The sequence below is a fragment of the Phocoena sinus genome, chromosome 17 (assembly GCF_008692025.1).
Source record: "Phocoena sinus isolate mPhoSin1 chromosome 17, mPhoSin1.pri, whole genome shotgun sequence".
Classification (NCBI taxonomy): domain Eukaryota; kingdom Metazoa; phylum Chordata; class Mammalia; order Artiodactyla; family Phocoenidae; genus Phocoena; species Phocoena sinus.
In genome coordinates, this window is record NC_045779.1 from 4,652,274 (window position 1) to 4,673,819 (window position 21,546).

At 44.8% G+C, this 21,546-nt stretch overlaps 1 protein-coding gene across 12 annotated transcripts in view; it reads left to right on the top strand.

Moving 5' to 3' along the window:
* LYN (LYN proto-oncogene, Src family tyrosine kinase) overlaps positions 1-21,546 on the top strand; it is a 112,746-nt gene that overhangs the window by 63,119 nt on the left and 28,081 nt on the right. For all 12 annotated transcript variants that reach the window (XM_032610569.1, XM_032610563.1, XM_032610559.1 and 9 more), the window contains 4 exons: positions 259-408; positions 1,686-1,838; positions 13,704-13,886; positions 15,910-15,986. In XM_032610569.1, the coding sequence (XP_032466460.1) occupies positions 259-408; positions 1,686-1,838; positions 13,704-13,886; positions 15,910-15,986 (563 nt within the window). The remainder of the gene's footprint in view (positions 1-258; positions 409-1,685; positions 1,839-13,703; positions 13,887-15,909; positions 15,987-21,546) is intronic.

A 21,546-nucleotide genomic window follows, 5' to 3' on the forward strand; every position in this document is an offset into this window, starting at 1 on the left:
TAATTTCCGCTATACAGCAAAATGATTCCATTATACATATATATATATTCTTTTTCATATTCTTTTCCATTATGGTTTATCACAGGATATGGAATATATAGTTCCCTGTGCTCTACAGTAGGACCTTGTTGTTTATCCATCCTATACATACGAGTTTGCATCTGCTAATCCCAAACTCCCAATCCTCCCCTCCCCCGTAACGCCAATCTTACTTACAAAATGTAAGTGTAATCTTCGCTTGTACTTCTTCCCCCACAGGAAGTTACTCTCTGTCTGTCAGAGATTATGACCCCGTGCATGGTGACGTTATTAAGCACTACAAAATCAGAAGCCTGGACAATGGGGGTTATTACATCTCCCCACGAATCACTTTTCCTTGTATCAGTGACATGATTAAGCATTACCAAAGTAAGTGAAAATGCAAGGTCAGACAAGAAAAGATACATCTATTATGATAAATGTATGGTGTCAAACATTTATATTAAATCTTTTTGTATCTTGAAACTTTATTGAGTTCATTGATGAACTCTAGTAGTTTTCTAGTCGCATCTTTAGGATTTTCTCTGTATACTATCATGTCATCTGCAAACAGTGACAGTTTTACTTCCTTTTCAATTTGGAGTCATTTTATTTCTTTTTCTTGTCTGATTGCTGTGGCTAGGACTTCCAATACTATGTTGAATAAAATGTTTTATGTATTATATTTCTTTTGGATAAAGTTGGAGGATGATATCTATAATTGGTTCTAAATTAATCTATAAGTATACATTCAAGGTCAGATTTGATCTTTGTGAATAATTATCCTAGTCCTTCCCACCTAGTTTGTGCTGTTTAACAGTTAATATTCCAGAATTGCAAAGAGAAAAATGGATATTATTTTCGCATAGTACATATTTTTACAACGCATCTTTAAATATCTGGAATAGGAATGCAAATTTGTAGAACTGTGTCCTAGTGTATACGTGTCTATGTGTGTGTAAAGTACATACCATGAGTGTGTATTACTCTTGGCAAAAGAAAACAGAAATAACAATAACACCAAAATATTTAGAAGTGGCCTGTCAGTGGTCCTCTGTCGCCAATCTGCTCTACAGCCTGGCTAAGCTGAACCCATGACTGTGTGTTTGAGGCCAGTTGTAGTGGGTAACTCTTGTTACTGCTTATTTCTTCAACCTGCTCCAAGGGATTACACATAAAATTTGCTTAGGTCCCAAAATATGGAGAGAGCAAGTACCCCAGATTTTGTGGAGTCCTCCTTCCCTCTCTGTTACCCCCATCCATTTATCCATCTGGCACATGTGTTGAGGGCGTGTTCTGGCACTGGGCCCCCATGGTGATGTGACCGAGTTCCCGCCATTGTGCCCTGGAGAGCTTACATGGGCTCTGTAATTAAAATTATATTCTATTAAGTATGACAACATGTCAGCCTTTGTTTATCTGTTCATTTTGTTGTTTTTATTTTTATAGGTTAGCATTACTAATGCATAAAATCAAGTCTGTCTTAAATTGTCTTTCATTTAAGAATTTCAAAAGTCATGATTACGCAGAAGATAACCCTATAAGCATTTTAGGTTCGTAGACCTTGGCAAGTTGAAAATATAAGACTCATAGTCCAAACTTCCCTATAGATACTGGTAAAATACAAGGGATGACTTTTTCCACGTTTATTTTCTCTTTCAAATTAGAGCAGTCAGATGGCTTGTGCAGAAGATTGGAGAAGGCATGCATTAGTCCCAAACCACAGAAGCCGTGGGACAAAGATGCCTGGGAGATCCCCCGGGAATCCATTAAGCTGGTGAAGAAGCTCGGCGCTGGGCAGTTCGGGGAAGTCTGGATGGGTGAGTGTGCGGCTCTGGAGCCAGAGTCCCTCCTGGGGGCAACAGCAGGAGAAATAAGGAGCTCCGGCCGATTTCTATCAGTTTTCTCAGAAGCATCGGTGCTTTTGTTTTCCTCTGTCCACTTGTGCCAAGAACTAGCCTACACAACCTACATGATTAGACTCTTCCTCTTCCTCGTAACTTAGTAGTTCTCTGTCAGGATGAATTTTTTTTCATAAATTTATTTATTTATCTATTTTTGGCTGCGTTGGGTCTTCGTTGCTGTGCGTGGGCTTTCTCTAGTTGCAGCGAGCGGGGCTCCTCTTCATTGTGGTGCGTGAGCTTCTCATTGTGACGGCTTCTCTTGTTGTGGAACACGGGCTCTAGGCATGCAGGCTTCAGTAGTTGTGGTGCACGGACTGAGTAGTCGTGGCTCACGGGCTTAGTTGCTCCGCGGCATGTGGGATCTTCCCGGACCAGGGCTCGAACCTGTGTCCCCTGCATTGGCAGGCGGACCTTTAACCACTGCGCCACCAGGGAAGTCCCAAGGCTGAATGTTTATAAGGAAGGGGACAGTGGGCATTTATCCTGGTGGTTCTGTCTACTCTTCCGTGATTCTCTCATCACCAGATTCTCTGGACACAAGTTAAGTACAGGAATGTGCTTGCATCTCAGGGAAGGGTACACTTGGGTTAGGACCATCCTTACTAATGGGCTTAATAGGAAGCCTCACAGCTATTGCTGTTTCTCATCAAGAAACTTTCTAAAGATAACTCAAAATTCCACTGTTAGAGAATCATTCCTTACTGTTAAGTACTGCCTTCTCAGGCTGGCAAGAAAAGCACCAAAATGATAACAGTGGCTTTCTCCAGCAGATACTTTTTGCCCACCTGTCTTTTCTAAAGCTTTTATAATGACTGTGAATTCCTTGTTCTTTTGTAAAAAGAATTTTTTAAAACGATTTTGTACTGCATCATGGCTTCCACGCCAGCTTTGTGTGAGTGAGAGCAAACATGATTTCTAAAGAGAAGGGGCAGACAGCTTTTAAAACCCATCCAGCCCCAGCCCAGCCGGTCTGCAAGGAAGAGGCTTCCCTCTAAAATCTCAGCCCCTGGGATCACAGCTTTGCCCATTTTCTCCTGTTGTCACTGCTTTAGCCAAAGTATCGTTTAAATATGCCTCTGCATTCTTACTGCGCTGTAAGTCTCTGGGAGCATGATAACGGAATTCAGGTAAATTATGAGTACATAACCTCACCTTGCTCACTGGGGTCTGCGTGTGTACCTGGCGCTCTGTTTCCGGTCGGGCCCGCAGGTCTGGGGGCGTGATCTCGCTCTAGGTGTGTCTTTGCCCACCCTCTGCGGCCCAGATCGTCACCTCCTGCCCCTCCTTGCTCTGTCCACCTTTTTTTTTTAATTGAAGTAAAATTCATGTAACATAAGATCAATCATTTTAAAGTGGACAACTCAGTGACATTTACTACCTTCACATGGCTGTGCAGCCACCGCCTCTATCTAGTACCAAAATACTTCCATGACTCCAGAAGGAAACACTAGACACTCCCCTTCCCCCCCGACCCCGGCCCCTGGACACCCACCCTTCTGCTTCCTTTCTCTATGGCTGTGATACCCTAGGGACCTCATGTAAGTGGAATCATACAGACGTTCGTCTTTTTGTGTCTGGCTTATCTCACTCAGCATGGTGTCCTCAGGGTTCACTCACGTTGCAGCCTGTGTCAGAATTTCTTTCGTCTTTTATGGTTGAACAATATTCCATTGTATGGATATACCACAGCTTATCTATTTATCCGTTGATGAACATTTGGGTTGTTTCTACTTTGGGCTGTTATGCATAATGCTTCTTTGAACATTCGTGTGCAAATTACTGTGTGGACAAATGTTTTCATTTCTCTTGGTTATATACATCCTCCTAGGAGTGGAATTGCTGGGTCACATGGTAATTCTATGTTTAACTTTTGAAGGAACTGTCAAATTGGTATCTGCTCTTTTTTTTTTTTTTTTAATTGCAACTTTTCCCCCGAGGTATTCGCAAGTTACTTCTTAATATATTTTTTCCAAATCCACAGAATAGGGGCAGGTATAATAAACACTGTATATTCTTCACCTAGATTCACCACTTAATATTTTGCTGTATCCTCTACACACACACACACACACACACACACACACATACACACACACACGTATTTTATTGTTATTGTGGAGCCACGTGAGGGTAAGTTGCAGAGGTGATGACTTTCACCCCTAAGTACTTACACAGGTGTCTCCTAAGAAGGCCATCAACTCCCACTGCACAGTGGTCACGTTCGGGAAGCTCCACGTTGGTCCACACTGTCTAGTGTAGAGTCTACATCCGAATTCCCCACATTGTCCCACTGGTGTGCTCATGGCTGTCGGGATCGTGTGTTTGCATTTAGTTGACCTGTCTGTAGTCTCCTTGAATCTGGAACGGTCCCCCAGCCCACCTCCATCGTTCATGACAGGTCAGTCACTTTGAAGAATTGCCCCTCGTTTGGATTTTCTGATTTTTCCCGTAATTTGGTCCAGGTTACGCCCTTGGGCACGAATAGCATCTAAGAGTTAAGCGATGCCGTGTCTTCCTGCGTCCATTGCGGCGCAGAATGAGGGTTGGTCCCATCATTGCCAATGTTCTGTTTCATTTTAAGGAGGACCACCAGATTTCTCCATTATGAATGTTACTTTTTAATTCCCTGTTGTAACTAATGAATCATCTGTAGGGAGAGTCTTTAACACTGTGTAAATATCCAAAAGCGCTTTCCCCAGACGCTTTCAGCATTACTTGCTCGTTTGGATTCTCATCCCTCTTAGAGGCCATAACTTCTCTGAAAGCTGCAGGCGTCTGTCCTCTGACCACCCTCCCCTAAACACGGCGACTCCAACCTCCGGCTCAGGCCAGGAACCAGGGACTCTGCCTTCCGTCCCTCGCCTCTCCTTTCCAGACTTGTGTCTTTAGTGAGTTTATTGGCAGGAAAATACACATTCGTGATTACATTTCACTGCCCTCTAGGTCTCCAAGTCCATCCTTCCTCTCTGCACGTGACTGGGGAGGAGATGAGTGTCCAGGGGGAGGCGGGGAGAAAAGAATGTCCCAGCTACACATTCCAAGTGCATTTTCCTCCACTGTCTCACACACTCGCAGCAGTAGGGCTGGAAGAGAGGAGTCACCGTCACCATCGATGAATGAGGGCCCTGAGAAGCAGGGAAGCAGCTCACCCAGAGTCACTCAAGGCGGGGAAGAAGCCCGCTGCTGCGGCCTCCCAGAGACTCGGACTCGCTCACTTGCTAAGCTACCTACAAGTTAGTTGGACCTCCCTGGCCTCAGTTTCCTCATCAGGAAAATGAGCAAACAACTATCTCATCAGTTGCTGCAAGGAAGAATGAGATTATGTACCTGACGTGTTTGCTGTAGAGTCTGGCTCTATGTGTGCTCTATGTTTATTATTATTTTCATCTTACCATGTTTGACTATAGTCACTAGAAGCTATATTTCAGTGGATTTTCCCCCAGTTTTAATTATGAGTTCAAACTATAAATAATCCAGTTAGACCTTCCTATGGAGATTTGGTGACGAAGGAATTGCATATCTGTCTTGAGGATAAAGTAGAGGGAGCTTGCTGGGGTGTCCTCGTCTGCTCTGAAACAGGAGCCCTGCGTACGGAGTGGTCGTGTGGAGGTCTGTTCCACCCTCCTTGCGTTCAGCTGTGAGGTGGTATAAAGGCATTGAACTGCACGCTCCGTGTACCTGAGAGATCAGATCGGCTGGTCTGAGAAGTTGCCAGTTTCAGGGGGAAGAGATTGTGATAGCCTTCTTGTGTTTTCTTAAAATTTTCCCAAGGGCTACTAGCAAGTGGAATGGTAAGCTCTTTACCAGCTCCACCATGGGGGTGCCCACCGGTGCCACGTGCCAGCCCAGCTCGTACAGTCCAAAGACGCTGAGGGTGTGAGCTCACAGGCCCTCACAGCAAGGCATCAGGGAGGGCCCACGCCTGAGAAGACCTGCTCTCGGCCCGGTTCTGAGCCCCTGAGCCAATTTCTGTTCAGCGGCTTGAGGCTGTGCTGAAACTGTCACCTGGAGCTCAAGCCACTGGTCCTTTCTGGGATGGAGAAAACCTCTTTGCTTCCGATTCCAGATGAGCTAAATCCCCCTGCCCATCCACCCTCTCCCATTCATGGGCTTCCACGTGCTCAATGTCGATGCTGATTTTAGAGGAGTTTTATTTAACGTGTACCCAGGTGGTGCCTGGGAGAAACTGTGGTTTAGAGGAGGGGAGAATGGGACCATGGAAAAGATATAATTGGTCTCTCCAGAGTGCTACTTTTTATTTAGACTGTTTGAAAGAGGCTAAAAATCTTGGGAAGATTCAGCATTTGGATAGGTTTGTTGATCATGTGTGTGTGTGTGTGTTAAAATTTACCACCGTAGCCATTTTTAAGTGTATAGTTCAGGACTGGTATGGACATTCACACTGTAAAACCAATCTTCAGAACTTTCATCTTACAGAACTGGGGCTCTAACATCGTTAAACACAACTCTCCTTCTCCCCTCCTCCCAGCCCCAGGTAACCCCACCACTCTGCTTTCTAAGAGCGTGACTACTCTAGGGACCGCGAATAAGTAAAGTCATACAGTTGTGTGTGTGTGTGTGTGTGTGTGTGTGTGTGTGTGTGTGTGAGACCAGCTTATTTCATTCGGAGCATAACGTCCTCCGGGTTCATCCCTACCGTAGGTATATGTAAGAATTTCCTTCCATTTTTAAGGCCAAACAATATTCCATTGAGTATTAATTATACAGTAATATAGATTACCATATAGTAATCCATAAACAATGGATTTCGGTTACCCGTTCATCCACTGATGGACACTGTTTTGGCTGTTGTGAATAGTGCCGCCGTGAACGTGAGTGCAAAAATATCTCTCTGAGACCTTGCTGCCACTTTTGGTGGGGTACACACCCAGGAGTGGAATTGCCACATAATATGGTAGTTCTATGTTTATTTTTTGAGGAACCTCCATACTGTTTTCCTTGGTGACTGCATCAATTTACGCTCCCACCAATGTTTCTCCACATCTTCCCCGGCACTTGTCATTTTCTGGTGGATTTTTTGTTTGTCTGTTCGTTTGTTAGTAGCCATCCTAGTGGATGTGAGGTGGTGTCTCATTGTAGTTTTGATTTGCATTTCCCTAATGGTTGGTAATGTTGAATATCTCTTCATGTGTTTATTGGTGACGTGTATATATATCTTCTTCGGGAAAACGTCTGTTCAGGTTCTTTGCCCATTTTTAAAATTAGGTTGTTTGTTTGATTTGCTAATAATGTTTGAAAAGGGAGAGATAGCAGAGGCTCACTTGAAATGGGGGTTATAATAGAACCTAGCCTGTAGGGATGGTATAAAAATTGAATGAGATGATGCAGGTAAGCATTTAATACAGTTGACAGCATTTAAGAACTGTTGTTATTATTAAATACTTAATTTTATTATGAAGATAGTATGATGAATTAGAGCAAAGGCTATGAAATAGAGACGAGAAATTACCCAGGATTCCCCCCTCAACACAAGCTGTTTCTTGCTGGTTTTTTTTTTTTTTTTTTGTGGTACGCGGGCCTCTCACTGTTGTGGCCTCTCCCGTTGCGGAGCACAGGCTCCGGACGCGCAGGCTCAGCGGCCATGGCTCACGGGCCCAGCCGCTCCGCGGCATGTGGGATCTTCCCGGACCGGGGCGCGAACCCGTGTCCCCTGCATCGACAGGCGGACTCTCAACCACTGCACCACCAGGGAAGCCCTGTTTGTTTGTTTTTTAATTAAACTTTTTGAGATAACTGTAGAGTCACATGCAGTTGTCAGAAATAATACAGAAATGAAAACATCTGTTCACACACTTTTACACAAATGTTCATAAATAAGAGCATTATTCATAATAGCCAAAGAGTGTAAACAACCCAAATGTCCATCAGCTGATGAATGGATAAACAAAATGTGGTGTATCCATGCAATGGAATATTATTTGGCAATAAAAAGAAATAAAGTCCTGATACATGTTACAACATGGACGACCCTTGAAAACATGATGATAAAGGAAAGAAACCAGATACAAAGGACCATGTATCATGTGATTCTATTTATGTGACATGTCTGGAATAGGCAGATCTGTAGATACAAAGTAGATGAGTGGTTGCCTCAGGTGGGGGGATGGGAGGATGGAGACGTGATTGTTAATGGGTACGGGGTTTCTTCTGGGGCCAGGAAAATGTCCTAATAATTGATTGTGGTGATGGTACCACAACCTGAATATACAAAAGCCAGTGAGTTGTATATTTTATTTTTAAGTCATTATTTATATTTATTTAAATTTTGTTTATTTAAAATAAATTATTTAAATTAATTTTATTATATTAATATTATTTTTGGCCATGCCATGCGGTATGTGGGATTCTAGTTCCCCAACCAGAGATTGAACCCGTGCCCCCTGCAGTGGAAGTGCAGAGTCTTAACCACTGGGCCACCAGGGAAGTCCTGAATTGTATATTTTTAATTTATTTATTTATTTATTTTTGGCTGTGTTGGGTCTTTGTTGCTGCATGAGGGCTTTCTCTAGTTGCAGCCAGCTGGGGCTACTCTTCGTTGTGGTGCGTGGGCTCCGCATTGCGGTGGCTTCTCGTTGCGGAGCACGGGCTCTAGGCACGCGGGCTTCAGTAGTTGTGGCACGCGGGCTCAGTAGTTGTGGCTCGTGGGCTCTAGAGCACAGGCTCAGTAGTTGTGGTGCACAGGCTTAGTTGCTCTGTGGCATGTGGGGTCTTCCCGGACCAGGGCTCGAACCCGTGTCCCCTGCATTGGCAGGCAGATTCTCAACCACTGCGCCACCAGGGAAGCCCCGAATTGTATATTTTAAATGGGAAAATGGTATGGTATATGAACTATACTTCAATAAAGCTATCGTATATCCCATGTAGCCTTTACTCAGTTTCCACCAATAGTAGCATCTTGCAAAACTATGGCATAATATCACTGCCAGGATATTGCGCTCGAAAGTTGTTTGTTTTTTAATTGTGCGTCTCTCCTTCTAGTTTTGTATTAAAGAAAGAAAAGAAGAAAGGGAGGGAAGGAAGGAAAAGAAAGAGGAGAAAAGGAAAACAGTAGAAAATTTTGATCTGGGATCTCGTGCAAGCATGGGTCTGTGATTCTGGCAGCCAGCCAGGGAGCTCTTCCTTAGCCACTGAAATTACGTCAGTTTGTTGAATGCATTTAGCAGAGGAATGCTGGGGAGTAAACCAGAAGAATATTGGTGGGTGCTGTGCTGCGGAGCAGGTCCCAGGATGCCCCTCTCCCGTGTGTGTCCGCGCGTCTCATTCTGACCGAGGGACCCATTAAGAGCAAGATCTGTGCAGCTTAGAGCTGCCAGCATTTAGTTTTTACTTCTCAAGGAATAAGCTGGCTCGCTTTGCTCATTGATATAAAAAGGACAACAAATTAAAAATTGTAACCCTGTTAACTAAGTAAGTGAATATTTTCGTCAAGCGTGAGAAGTGGCTCATAGACTCCCAGGCACACTTTATTGTGTGGGTTTTTTGGTCCGAAGCACCGTAGACAAATACGAGGAAGTGGTCTGTTGGGGGGCGGGGGGGAAGCAGGGGGTGGGGAATAAAAGAAAGGAGTTTCTCCCTCAAGCTGTTTCCTCTCGTCCCGGTGATCCTCTGACATCTAGCTTGGAGACACGTTTTCCTCAGTGGGCTGTTGGATTCCCAGGGAACTGACCCTTCTGTGACACGAAGGGTGATGTTTCCTGTTGCCACTTGGTCTCTGAAGAGACTCTGGGAAAGAAAGGAAGCTGATTTTGCGTTGAAATTTGCTTGATCAATTTTCATAGGAGCCAGCTGCATTGAAATGAATCACCAGCCACCTTCTAAAATCAACTCCATGCATCTTGTAAAACCACCATCCATTTTGTGGTCGTTCGGCTCTGAGTTGGAGCTTTCTCGGCTTTCCTTACCTGTGGCAGAGAGCAGTACCCACACGAAATTATTTACTACCTTCAACAGATTTTTAAAAATCGCTCTGCAACTTCCTTTTTATTTATTTACTTATTTAAAGATTTATTTCTTTTTTATTGAAGTATAGTTGATTTGCAATGTTGTGTTAGTTTCAGGTATACAGCAAAGCGATTCAGTTACATATAAGAATCTTTTTCAGGTTCTTTTCTCTTCTAGGTTATTACAAACCATTGAGCAGAGTTCCGTGTGCGATACAGTAGGTCCCTGTTGTCTATTTTATACATAGTAATGGGTATGTTTCCATCTGTAGTGACAATCCAAATCTCTGTGACTGGTGTGAACCTGCCACTGCCAGGGAATATCTCGGTAAAGTACAATTTGATCCTTAGCGCTGAATAAAAGTCATGCCTTTAGTGCAGGTGGAAACCTGCCGTATCGTGCAAATGTCACAGCCCTAAGAGGCCGCAGGGCGGAAGCTGTTGCCATCCTGGAGCTGCGTTTGACACGGCTGTTTTATTCACTGTTCATCTCAAACTCTTCATCAGCATTTTTAACATCTTTAGCAGCTGCAGGATTTCCTGCTAACTTTTCCCCCTACGCTTGGAAAGCATTTTTCTCTTCATCCTTTACCCATCATTTTATTTTATGTGAAAGTCTGAATGAGTCCCATGGCTTTTATGACAACGAAGGGAGAGTAGTTCTGTTCCTTTCTCTTTGGTTGCCATGTAATGTAACAAGCAGACAGAAAGGTGCATAGCACACAAGTGCTGGATTTCGTAGCTAATGGCAACATGAAAACCTGTGTGGTGACCACTGAGGTCGCGGCCCGAGGCGCCCACTCACCCCCTGCCACTCACAACCCCGCCTGTCCCCCGAAGGCAGCTGCTCTTCTGACTTTGCGATAATTTCCTGACTTTTCTTTGTAGTTCTGCTATTTTTGAATATCGGGGTGTGTGTCCACAGTATAGTTCAGTTTTGCCAGGTTTTGCACTTTATGTAAAGGAATCCTACCTGTTTCTCCCTATTTATTGATGGCATTGGAGTCGCTTCCACATTTTGGCCACTATGAACAAGGCTACTGGGAACGTTTTTGTGCTGATTGGTGGGAGGGTACGTGAGTTTCTCTAGATGTGACCAGGAGTGGCTTTGCTGGATCACAGGTGTATGAATCTTCAACTCCACGAAATGCTGCCGACTTAATTTCCAAAGCTCTCGTCCGGGTTAGACTCTCACCAGCAACGTACAAGGGTCGGCAGTGTTCCATTTCCTGACAGCACAGTGGTACTGGGTAGATGTGGGCCCCAGGTCGGCACAGCCCGGGTGGGTGGTCACTCAACACAACTGCACTAGAAAGGAGTCTGCTCTGTCTACATCCTCCGAGGGACCTTGAGGGTATTGTTGGAGACAGGAGCTTTACAACTGAATTTCACTGATGCTCAGAAAAGAGCCCAGGAAAGGAGCTGCAGGAACTGCCCCAGCTCCCCTGCCAAGGGACCGGCACTTACCAGCACTCAAGATTGTCAGACTTGGTCATTTTTGTCTTGCTGGGTGGTGGTTTCTCCCTGTGGCTTTATTTGCATTTCGCTGATTACGGATTAGATTGAGTTTCTTTCACAAGTTTGTTAGTCATTAGAATTTCTTCTTTATAAAATGCCCATCCAAGCTTTTGCCTATTTTTCTTATTGATTTATAGGAATTCTTTATATATTCTGGACACTAGTCCTTTGTCAGTTTCATATGTCAAAGAGGGTATATTTTCTTGTTACGCCTTGCTGTACTTTACCATGGATATATCGATGTAAGTGAAGACCTATTTATGAACTCTTAAACAAATTATAATGGAAACTTTTTGATTCAAATGTAATATTAAAAGGACTTTTTGGGCTTTTCTGCGGTATGCGGGCCTCTCACTGTCGTGGCCTCTCCCATTGCGGAGCACAGGCTCCGGACGCACAGGCTCAGCGGCCATGGCTCACGGGCCCAGCCGCTCCGCAGCATGTGGGATCTTCCCAGATCGGGGCACAAACCTGCGTCCCCTGCATCGGCAGGCGGACTCTCAACCACTGCGCCACCAGGGAAGCCCCTAAAAGGACTTTAGTTGGTGGGATTTACTTTAAATTTACTCTTTACAGCCATGAAAGGTCGTACTGTTTGTAATTATGCATTGAGATGGAAATCAGTTTAATATATTCATAATTCCATTATTTTGTGTGGGTTGTGGCTGGTGGTAATGAACTAGAACAGTATTTTGTCAGCTTTATATTACCGTCTTATCCACATGTTCGCACGCTTACTTTATTTTATATACTGCATTCTTCATTTTTCTGTAAGGCATGGAAAGCTACTACTAAGTACAAATCAAAGGAGAATATAAAAGGAAAAGTTTTAGCAGAAAAAGCCGTATTAATGATAAGAAGAAAAATCACTAACTAGAGTTGACGGTTAGCTGTAAACTAATACTTTTTTTTACCCATTGGAAGGTGTGGAAATAGAAACGTACTTCCTTTTCTTTTTAAAAATAATTCCTTTTGTAAAAACAGAAAAAAAAAAAGGAAGATATCTACTCATTCACAAATTTAATCAAAATAAAAGAGAACAAAAGAAAGTCAAAGCCGCCCCAAATTCTGCCACCCGAAGACCAACCACCATTGTTGATTTTCACTGAGCGTAAGCTGTGTATTTGCTAATAATCGTGTGACCTGAAAAGGGACTGGACATTTTCACATCACCGTTCCTTAGACTTGTGTCTTTCTTGGGGCAGGTGCTATCAGGCTGTAAGCCACCAAGTAGAGGTGAACTGCAGGATGACTCGTGGTGGTGACCAGCTGCCACGTCCTCCCTCCTCACCCTTTTTTGTACTTCTAAGAGAACTATGGAAACAGAAAGGAAAGGAAAGGGGCATGTGATTATCTCTACTTCTGCATTCCAAACCGAGAAAAAACTTTCCCAACCACTGAGAAAAAGCTTTCCCAGGAGAAAATCAAGCTTGAACGTAAGCACATCATTGAGGCAGGTCCCAGAAGAGCGGTGCCTTGGGGGAACTAGGTTAACTAGGCAGTATTTCCCGAAGTACATTCTGTAGGGTGTGAAAAGGTACACGAAGAAGTGTTCCGGGGTCAGCAACTGTGGGGAATGCTGCAGTGAATCGACTCAGACAGGCATCTTCCCTGATGGACTGTCACACTCGCGCTGCATCTCCTGGCACAGCGGGTGGGGCGGGCCGTGGTCCCCAGACAGTTCAGCCCAGAGCCCTTCGTTCACGCAGAATCCAGTTCTCTTTGAAAACTTTGGGAAATGTTTATTTGACTCTAGTGTATTGTTTGTACTTTAAAGTTAGTACATTTTTTTCAAGTGCAAAGCTTTTTCTTTTCTGATTATAAAAATAATACATATTCATTGCAGTAAATTTGGTAAAGAGTTAAAGGTATGGTGAACAAAATTTAAATCACCCATAATTAAGCCAGTCCTCGGTGTATTTTGGTGTATTTTCTTCCAGACCACTGTCAGGGTTTGTGTGTACGTAGGAGTATATAGAGCTTTGGTGTGTGTGGTTTTTTTGGATAAAGAACATTTTATTAATTAGAGAAAATGGTGCAGTGCATATATGGAGCTTTATTTTACCATTGTTTCATAAAAAACCTTTTGATTTCAGAACCATCCTAGGGACTTTTTGGTAAAGATAGTACAGAGAATCCCATCTACCCTTTACTCAGCCGCCCCTAATGTTACATATACAGGTTTTAGATAATGTTAACACTGTAGAGTTCATAGAAGTTTCTTCCGTCTATAACTAAATATTCTTCGAAGTCTGCATGAAGTTTTTGATAAATCACGGCCTCCCTTCTTTTCTCTCCCTAGGTTACTATAACAACAGTACCAAAGTGGCTGTAAAAACCCTGAAGCCAGGCACAATGTCTGTGCAAGCATTCCTGGAAGAGGCCAACCTCATGAAAACCCTGCAGCATGACAAGCTGGTGCGGCTGTACGCCGTGGTCACCAAGGAGGAGCCCATCTACATCATCACCGAGTACATGGCCAAGGGTGAGCGCCACCCTCCGGCACCCATGCTTGTGAAGGCCAGACCCTCAAAAAGGAAAACACCTAAACGTTCCAAGAAGACGCAGATACTTCCAATTGTAAAACAGCAGGCTCACTCCCAAAGCATCAGCACGTATAGGAAAATGAAGCCTTTTCATAGACCACCGCACTGGAAGTCATCCGTTACAGAATGGATCTGTCGTCTTTCTAGTTTCTCTGCACTTGTCTCCACATACATATTAGCTCCAAGAGTCGTACCCCATACCTAGTCAGCCCCCAGGATAAGTAAATATGGATATCAAGTAAGAGTATTATTGTTATAGGTTCAAAACGTGAGTTCTCAAAATTTCAAAAGCAGTTCCATTTCCTCTTTAGCGTCATCTAAGTGTTCAGGATGTCACTTCAAAATGTGGATATTTTTAAAGCTTGTCAAGGTCAAATTCCTGTGTCCTCACAGAATCCCCGGGGAAGAGGTTTCAAGCTACCGTCTTCGCTCCCATTGTTGTCACCTTCGGATGAAGGATCTTGAGTCACCATCCTTCTTCCTCCGGTTCAGTAGAAATACCAACAAACTGCCAAGTGATTTCTAAAGAATCTTCAGAAGGAATGAAGGAAGAAGAGACACATAGGCCATAATCCAGAATTAGCAATGTTCTCCTGCAGAATGGAGAGGGCAGTGTATGTCGTAGCTGAATAGGTTAGATAGGTGATTATTACATTTTCTTACCTAATATATGTTAATATTTCAGAATATTAGTCCCTCAGAGTCCTTCCAATAAAGAACATTGTTTTTAAAAAAGCCCAATTGCCTGTGGCTTAAGTTGCTAAAACCCAGAAACCAGGCTCAGGATCAGACATTTAAGCAGGAGTTCAGTAGATACTTGTTGGATTCATTAATTAATAATATTTCTTAATCATAAATGTAAACATGAGTTTCTCCGGATAACAGTGCCTACCTCGTATTGAGCGATTACTATATGTCAGACTGCTCTTGGTGTCTTCCCTGGGGGATCTCACTCAATCTTCCCAGCAGTCTGAGGGCTAAGTACCACTGTTCTGAGTTGTGGATTTTTTTTAACTTTTAATTTTAGATTGGAGGATAGTTGATTATCAGTGTTGTGTTAGCTTCAGGCGTACAGCAAAGTGATTCAGCTATATCGTACATATACACGTATCTATTCTTTTTCAAATTCTTTTCCCATTTAGGTAGTTACATAATATGGAGCAAAGTTCCCTGGGCTATACAGTAGGTCCTTGTATCCATTGTAACCTTGGACAGTAGGTTATCCATTTTAAATATAGCAGTGTTCGTTGTGGATTAATTGAGCGCTTGCTACCTGCCAGCCCCCTGGCATGTGCTTTAAACCTGTCCTCCCACGGACTTTGATGGAGCTCCTGGGACCTACCCTCTTGACAGGGACTCAGATGAGGTACAGAACTTGCCCAAGCCTACCCTCAGGTTGGCACTATAAGTTCCAGAAGAAGGAGGTCGTGTTTTAGAGATAAAGCCCCAGGAAGCAGGAGACTTAAAGGAGACGCGCCCCTTTAAGTAAGGTCTCTTTCCTCCAAAGCGCAGTTGGTTCATCAAATACTCATTGGGCACCTGGGGCATGGCTGAGATCCGTGCTGGACACGGAGGGCAGTAGCCCAGCTGAGTGGCTGCTGCGGACACAGGCAGGCCGCCTGGTTTCTGTCCCAGGGAAGCTCTGGAGGTCAGGTGCTACAGGACGTGTAGCGTGCTGGCAGGTACGAAGTGCTCAGTAGCAAGAAAGCAGCGTCCACCGTCACCTTTTCTTACCTGGAGCTCAGGTACATTTCACATCAGGTCAAAGGAGACAGGTTAAAGGGGACTGGGTTTGACCCACGTCAGGAAAAGGCGCCTGTGACCACACAGATTTACAAAGCAGTCGTTTTGCGTGATCCCCTCGCCCCACCCTGCCCTGCCAGTAGGAATGATCTTTTGAATTTTGTTTGGATTTTTTTCTTGTGTGTTTGAACTACACTAACGACCTTCCTCTACCAACAGGCAGTTTGCTGGATTTCCTGAAGAGCGACGAAGGGGGCAAAGTACTGCTTCCAAAGCTGATCGACTTTTCTGCTCAGGTGAAGTATGAAAAAACCGGCATGCTGTAAGTTTGCAAAACCTCCCTATTTCAGACTCGGGATGGAATTGGACTTCCAGGGAGAAGGCCTTTGCGTCGTGTTTCCCAGTAGCGGTGATAACAAAAAGATCGCCCAAAGGATGTGTCTTTGGAGGCGGCGATGGGTGTTTCCCTTGGAATGTGTGTGCGCACGTGTCGAGTGTTGACTTGGAGGCCCTTGTCTCCGACCCAGGTCCACCTCTTTATACTTGTATTCATTTCTGCACGAGAGATACGAACAGCACGACTGAGCTGATCACTTTGCGGGCATTTTGGAGAAGAACTCCACAGGGTGGAAGCACAGCACCTTCCAAGTGCTGCATCTGTGGTGTTTAAGTTACTGATCTAAAGTACTGACGCGTTTAAGTCCTCAGTGTTCCTGACAACAGAGGAACTGTCTTCCTTCCCTCTCTACCCCCTTTCACTCCTTCTTGTTGGGTGTGTCTTTAGGATTCTGAGAAATACTCATTTATAGCATTTCTAGTACTAGCCTAAAAGTTGCAGATTTGTTTAGTTTAGAATCACATGATGTTTTCTGAAGTGTATTTAAGAGGAGAGGGAAGTTACCCAGAAACCCAGCCCTGTGCCTGGCGTCGCAAGGAAATGCACATTTGCATGTTGCCAGCTACTGACTTTGCAGGGTTTCGTTGTGTCCGTCAGTCATGTTCAGCGATTTGCTTGTCTCTTGGTATTGGTCATGGGTGGTTCATGCTGGGAACACCACGTACCATAAAGCCCAAAGGAGCATATGAGAGGTTTTTCTAGAAGTTCTGGGAAAGGGGGGTCGTTATGGTATACATTTCTTGTGCCCATTTCTTCCTCAGACCCTCTTTTAAAACTTGGGAAACTGATAAGGCCTTCTTGGGGAGATGAGTTTGAAGGAATGAGTTAGTCCACGGGTAAAGCACTTTGAGGAAGACCCAGAACACATGCTGTGTGGCAGAGTATCAGGGGCAGAGCCGGAGCCCAGCGTCCTGGACTGGAGCTGGTGCCGAGGCTCGGCCACCTGGTAGCCACTGTCAGGAAGGCCTTCGCCTCCTTGCGTTAGTGTATTCGCTTGTCCGAGGGGCACGCTCGTTGCTGCTTCAAGGGGATGTGCTGAGGGTTAAAGTCAAAGCTTGGGTCACTCTTGGCACCGATGAACGAGGCCCTCCGCTCGCCCTGTTGGATGCGGGCGTTGAGAGGGTGTGGTAAAGGCTCCCCAGAAAGGGAAAGGGGCTGACAGGGGTGTGCAGGAGCGGGGCCCGTGGCCTGGAGGCCTGAGTGGTCATCCCCGCCCCAGTCCTAAGGGTCTGATCTGTGCCTACCGTTCTGTAGGGTGAAAATCAGCATGTCGGGGCATGTGCTACACCTGAGTAGGACTTCATCTTGTCATGTGAGCATTTTGTATTTGATTTTGTATAGCTTATCTCATAAAACCTTGACATCTTTGGAGGTTTTAAGGTCCAAGTCAAGGCCTCCGTCTCTAGTCTTTAACTTTTAAATTACTTCTGTTACTACAAAGGTTAACTTTTTCTAACAGAAACGAGGTGGGGGGGAAAGTTGCTTTTTAAACCTTTGTAACTCGCGAAGTCAGTCATCACAGAGCCTGGCACTGACCGTGACTTTCAGGTTGTAGGTTCCAGGAAGGGCCGGGTGACTGCCGGGTACAACATCTAGTTTTAAGTGCAGGAGTGTTGAGTGTCCATGGAGAGGCAGCTGCACTCAGAAAGGCCCTGGCAGGTGGGGTCAGCACGAAACTCACGGTCTGTACAACAGAATCCGTGTCCTTTCGAGTCCGTCTTTGTTCACGGTGCAAACCTTGCCCAGACTCTTCCCCAGCCCTTCCCTCAAGGGGGAGCGCGTGAGACCTGCTGCCCCTTAATTATCATCTGTTTCATCTGCTTGTGGCTTTTCTTATTATAATATTGGAGGGGCCTGCACCTTGGCAACGAGGGCGGGACCTGTGCGCCCGGTCTCAGTCTGAGATCATATACCACACACATCTGCTGCCCGTTCACCATGCCCGCTGCCCCCCCCATCCCACTGGGATACTACCTGTTCCCTTTATGACTGGCAGTAACCAACACTCCTCCGTCTTCATGTGCCTTTCTGAAATGATCTCTATACAAAGAAAGTCATCTCTGAATTTTTTCTCCTTTTCCTCTCCGTCCTGTGCCGGTAATTAACATTGTAGCTTTCCCATAGTGAATACCTCAAGAATAGTAAACATGAATAAAGCTGGCCCAAGGTGATACAGGACAGGGACTTCCCTGGCGGTCCAGTGGTTAAGTCTCCGTGCTTCCAATGCAGGGAGCGTGGGTTCGATCCCTGGTGGGGGAACTAAGATTCCACGTGCGTGGTGTGGCAAAAAAATAAATAAATAAGAAGGTGACACAGGACACCCAGATACCTAATAATCCAGCCTTTCCTACCCCTTTTCTCCACTTGACTATTTAGAGTGGAAGTAGGGTAAAGCAGAAGAATTGCTGAGTCCATGTGGTGTTTGAACTCTAACAAAGTGTAAAATACGTTTACACTTTCCTTTTTCCATTTGCATTGTCGGTAGCATCAGAGATTTGGGAAACTGAGTGTTCACAAGAAACTGTAGTTCAATGCAGCAGGTTTTCCCAATGGGAGACTGAGAGTAGAAATAAACCAGTTGACTGACTCCCAGCTCCAGAAGAATAAGGAAATGGGGGAGATGGGAGGGGAGAGGAGTATGTGAGGGGCAGCGCTGGGACTTTTCCCAGACTCTCCTCTGGCCTCTTCTTCCCTCTGGCCACCACCTATTTCCCCATGCTCCTTTCCCCTCCCTATTCTCCCTGAGGGCCCATCGAGACAGGAAGGAGGTGAGGGCACGTGATCGTTCACGTGAGAGCAGATTTCATCACTTCCTGTCTCAGGATGAGTTCTGAAAGGCTCTTCGGAGCCCCAGTATAATCCACACTCCCCAAGCCATGTGTCAGGCCACACCCACCTTCCTCTCCACTTAATGGAGATTAAGAAATCCCAACTACATCAGCCCTATCCAGTGCCTTCCTTCCTGTATTAAATGAAGCCATCTTGGCCTTTTTGCGCTCAAGTAGGAAAATGACCCCTTTGCAAAGCAAGTTTGATAACTTCAGAGCAGAGAGACTTTGCCTAATTCCCTTCCAGCCCTTGCCTCATGTGAGAAAAGAAAAATGAACCTGGAAAGAGGAGGGGGTGAAATCTGTGGGAATTCCCTTCAGCAGAGGCAGAAATGGAATCGTAGACTTGTCAAACGCAGAGGAAGAAAAGTGGGAAATTCGCAGTTGCAATATGGAAGTCAGATTAATGATGTTGTAATTCAGGCCAGGGAATCAAAGCATTTCTTGGTCTCTGGAGGCAACATCCCTGACGTATAAAAAGTACCAAAAACGAAATGAACAATTAGGTGTGAGTAAAACCGTAATAAAAACGGGAGAATCAAAGTTGTTGTTATAATCATGGCAGCAAGTAACATTTCTTTAACTCTTTCTAGATAATAAAACACTTCTGCTTCCATCATTAAATTTGAGCCCAACAACCTTGAAAGCATTTATGTTGTTATTTAATACATTTTACAGATGAGGATACATTTTAATACATTTTACCTTGGACTTGCCCAAGGTTACAGAAAAGTGGGTAGAATTGCTGGGCTCCATCCTGGTTCCTCTGACTGTAAATAACTGCTTCTTTCCTCTGCACCCCACTGTCATTCCGTGAGCAGAGTTGCCCCTATGATGATTTTGCACCTGACACTATGCTGATATGCATTTTCCCCTTTTATGGATTTTGATTATCAGAATTAATAACGTCTTTAGCATTTTTTTCCCCAAAAATCTCTATTACCAAGATGTAGATTTTTCTATCACAAAGTGGTCACGCTCAAGATACAGTTTGCCCCTTAGTGTTAAAGTTTAAGCCACATTTAAGTTGGAAATTGGGAAAGCAAGGCAGGTAGGATACCTCAGTCTACCATCATGTGATTCTCGGCCAGTTTAGTACAAAGGCCTTTGACATCAGAGCTTCTGGGTCCGCCCTCATTACGGTATCCACTGACGAAGAAAACGGCATATAGCCTGGGGATCCCTTGTAATAACTCTAAGTTGGAACCCACCAGTCTGTTGGCGGTAAATGGGGTCTGAAGTGTCTGGAGGGGGCTGTCCTGGGGAAGTTTCTGGAGTACTCGCCAATGAGTGGGTCTCCTCATTCTGTCTGTTTGTAAAGAATCTAAGAGATAAGTTAGGATCTCGTTGGCCAGCTCAAGGCTCCCCTCCATACCTCCCCCCACCCACAAATAATGTCATAATGAAGCAACTACGTTATTTTCAAAACCTTTATTGGTATTAACCTCTAATTAATAGTGTCATCACATTTAATCTGGCTAAGCTGGAGGAAGAATCACATCAAAGCGCTGGATCAGGTTCAGTGGCATGTGGAAACTCAGGTGACAGACTCGGTTTGCGTCTCATCCGGGAGGCTGGGTCCCCTCTCCACCTCATACTTGATCGCCCCTCTTTACACGGGAATTCTCATACGTGACTCTAGGGAGGCCACGTACTCAGCTCTTCTTTCAACCACAAGACCCTCCTCCAGGGGAAGCGGCCAGCACTGCAGAGACAGTTGATTCCACAAAATCGCCTGAGCCGGGTGCACCCTGCTGAGGGGTCACACGGCCATCGGGACACGGTGGTCCCTCTCTGCGTATCATTGAGGAACCACTGCTTGGAAGCCATTCCCAGTGTAAACTGTCTTATAGACACGGTGGTTCTCTCTTTCTACACAATATGAGAAGTATCAGAGTCATTTTGTGAATGGAGCTATTGATGATGTTAATGGTGGAGAAAGCATTGAGCTGAGAGTTGGAAAACCTGCTCCAGCCTGGGGAGAATCATCCCTTTGGCCCTGGGGTCCTCCTCTGTGATAGGGGGTTACCACTCAACTTCCCTGTTGCCTCGGCTCTGATGTTCTACGACTAAGAAAATCTCCTCCTACTTAAAATATCTGTGTCAATTATCACCTAAAAGTTAAAATGAATGCTTCTGAGTATGTTCAGAGGATGCTGATATAAGATTTTGACATTGCTCTAAATAAAGGAATATGAATGCATCATACGAATGTAGTACCCGGGTGACAGGCATGTAAATCCTCTATTATCTTTTCTGAATAATGAATTTTATGTCTAAGACTTAAACTTCAGCCATGAAAACTTACAAGATGGACAAATGAAAGTGGAGTTACTGTCAGCATTGCAAAACTGATCATATGCAGCTGCCTTCTGAAAAAGTTGGAAGAATAGGAAGCTGTCATTTTAAAATAGCGTAAAAGGCTTCCCTGGTGGCGCAGCGGTTAAGAATCCGCTTGCCAATGCAGGGGACACGGGTTCGAGCCCTGGTCCAGGAAGATCCTACATGCCGCGGAGCAACTAAGCCCGTGCGCCACAACTACTGAGCCTGCGCTCTAGAGCCCACGAGCCACAGCTACTGAGCCTGTGCGCCACAACTACTGAGCCTGTGCTCTAGAGCCCTTGAGCTACA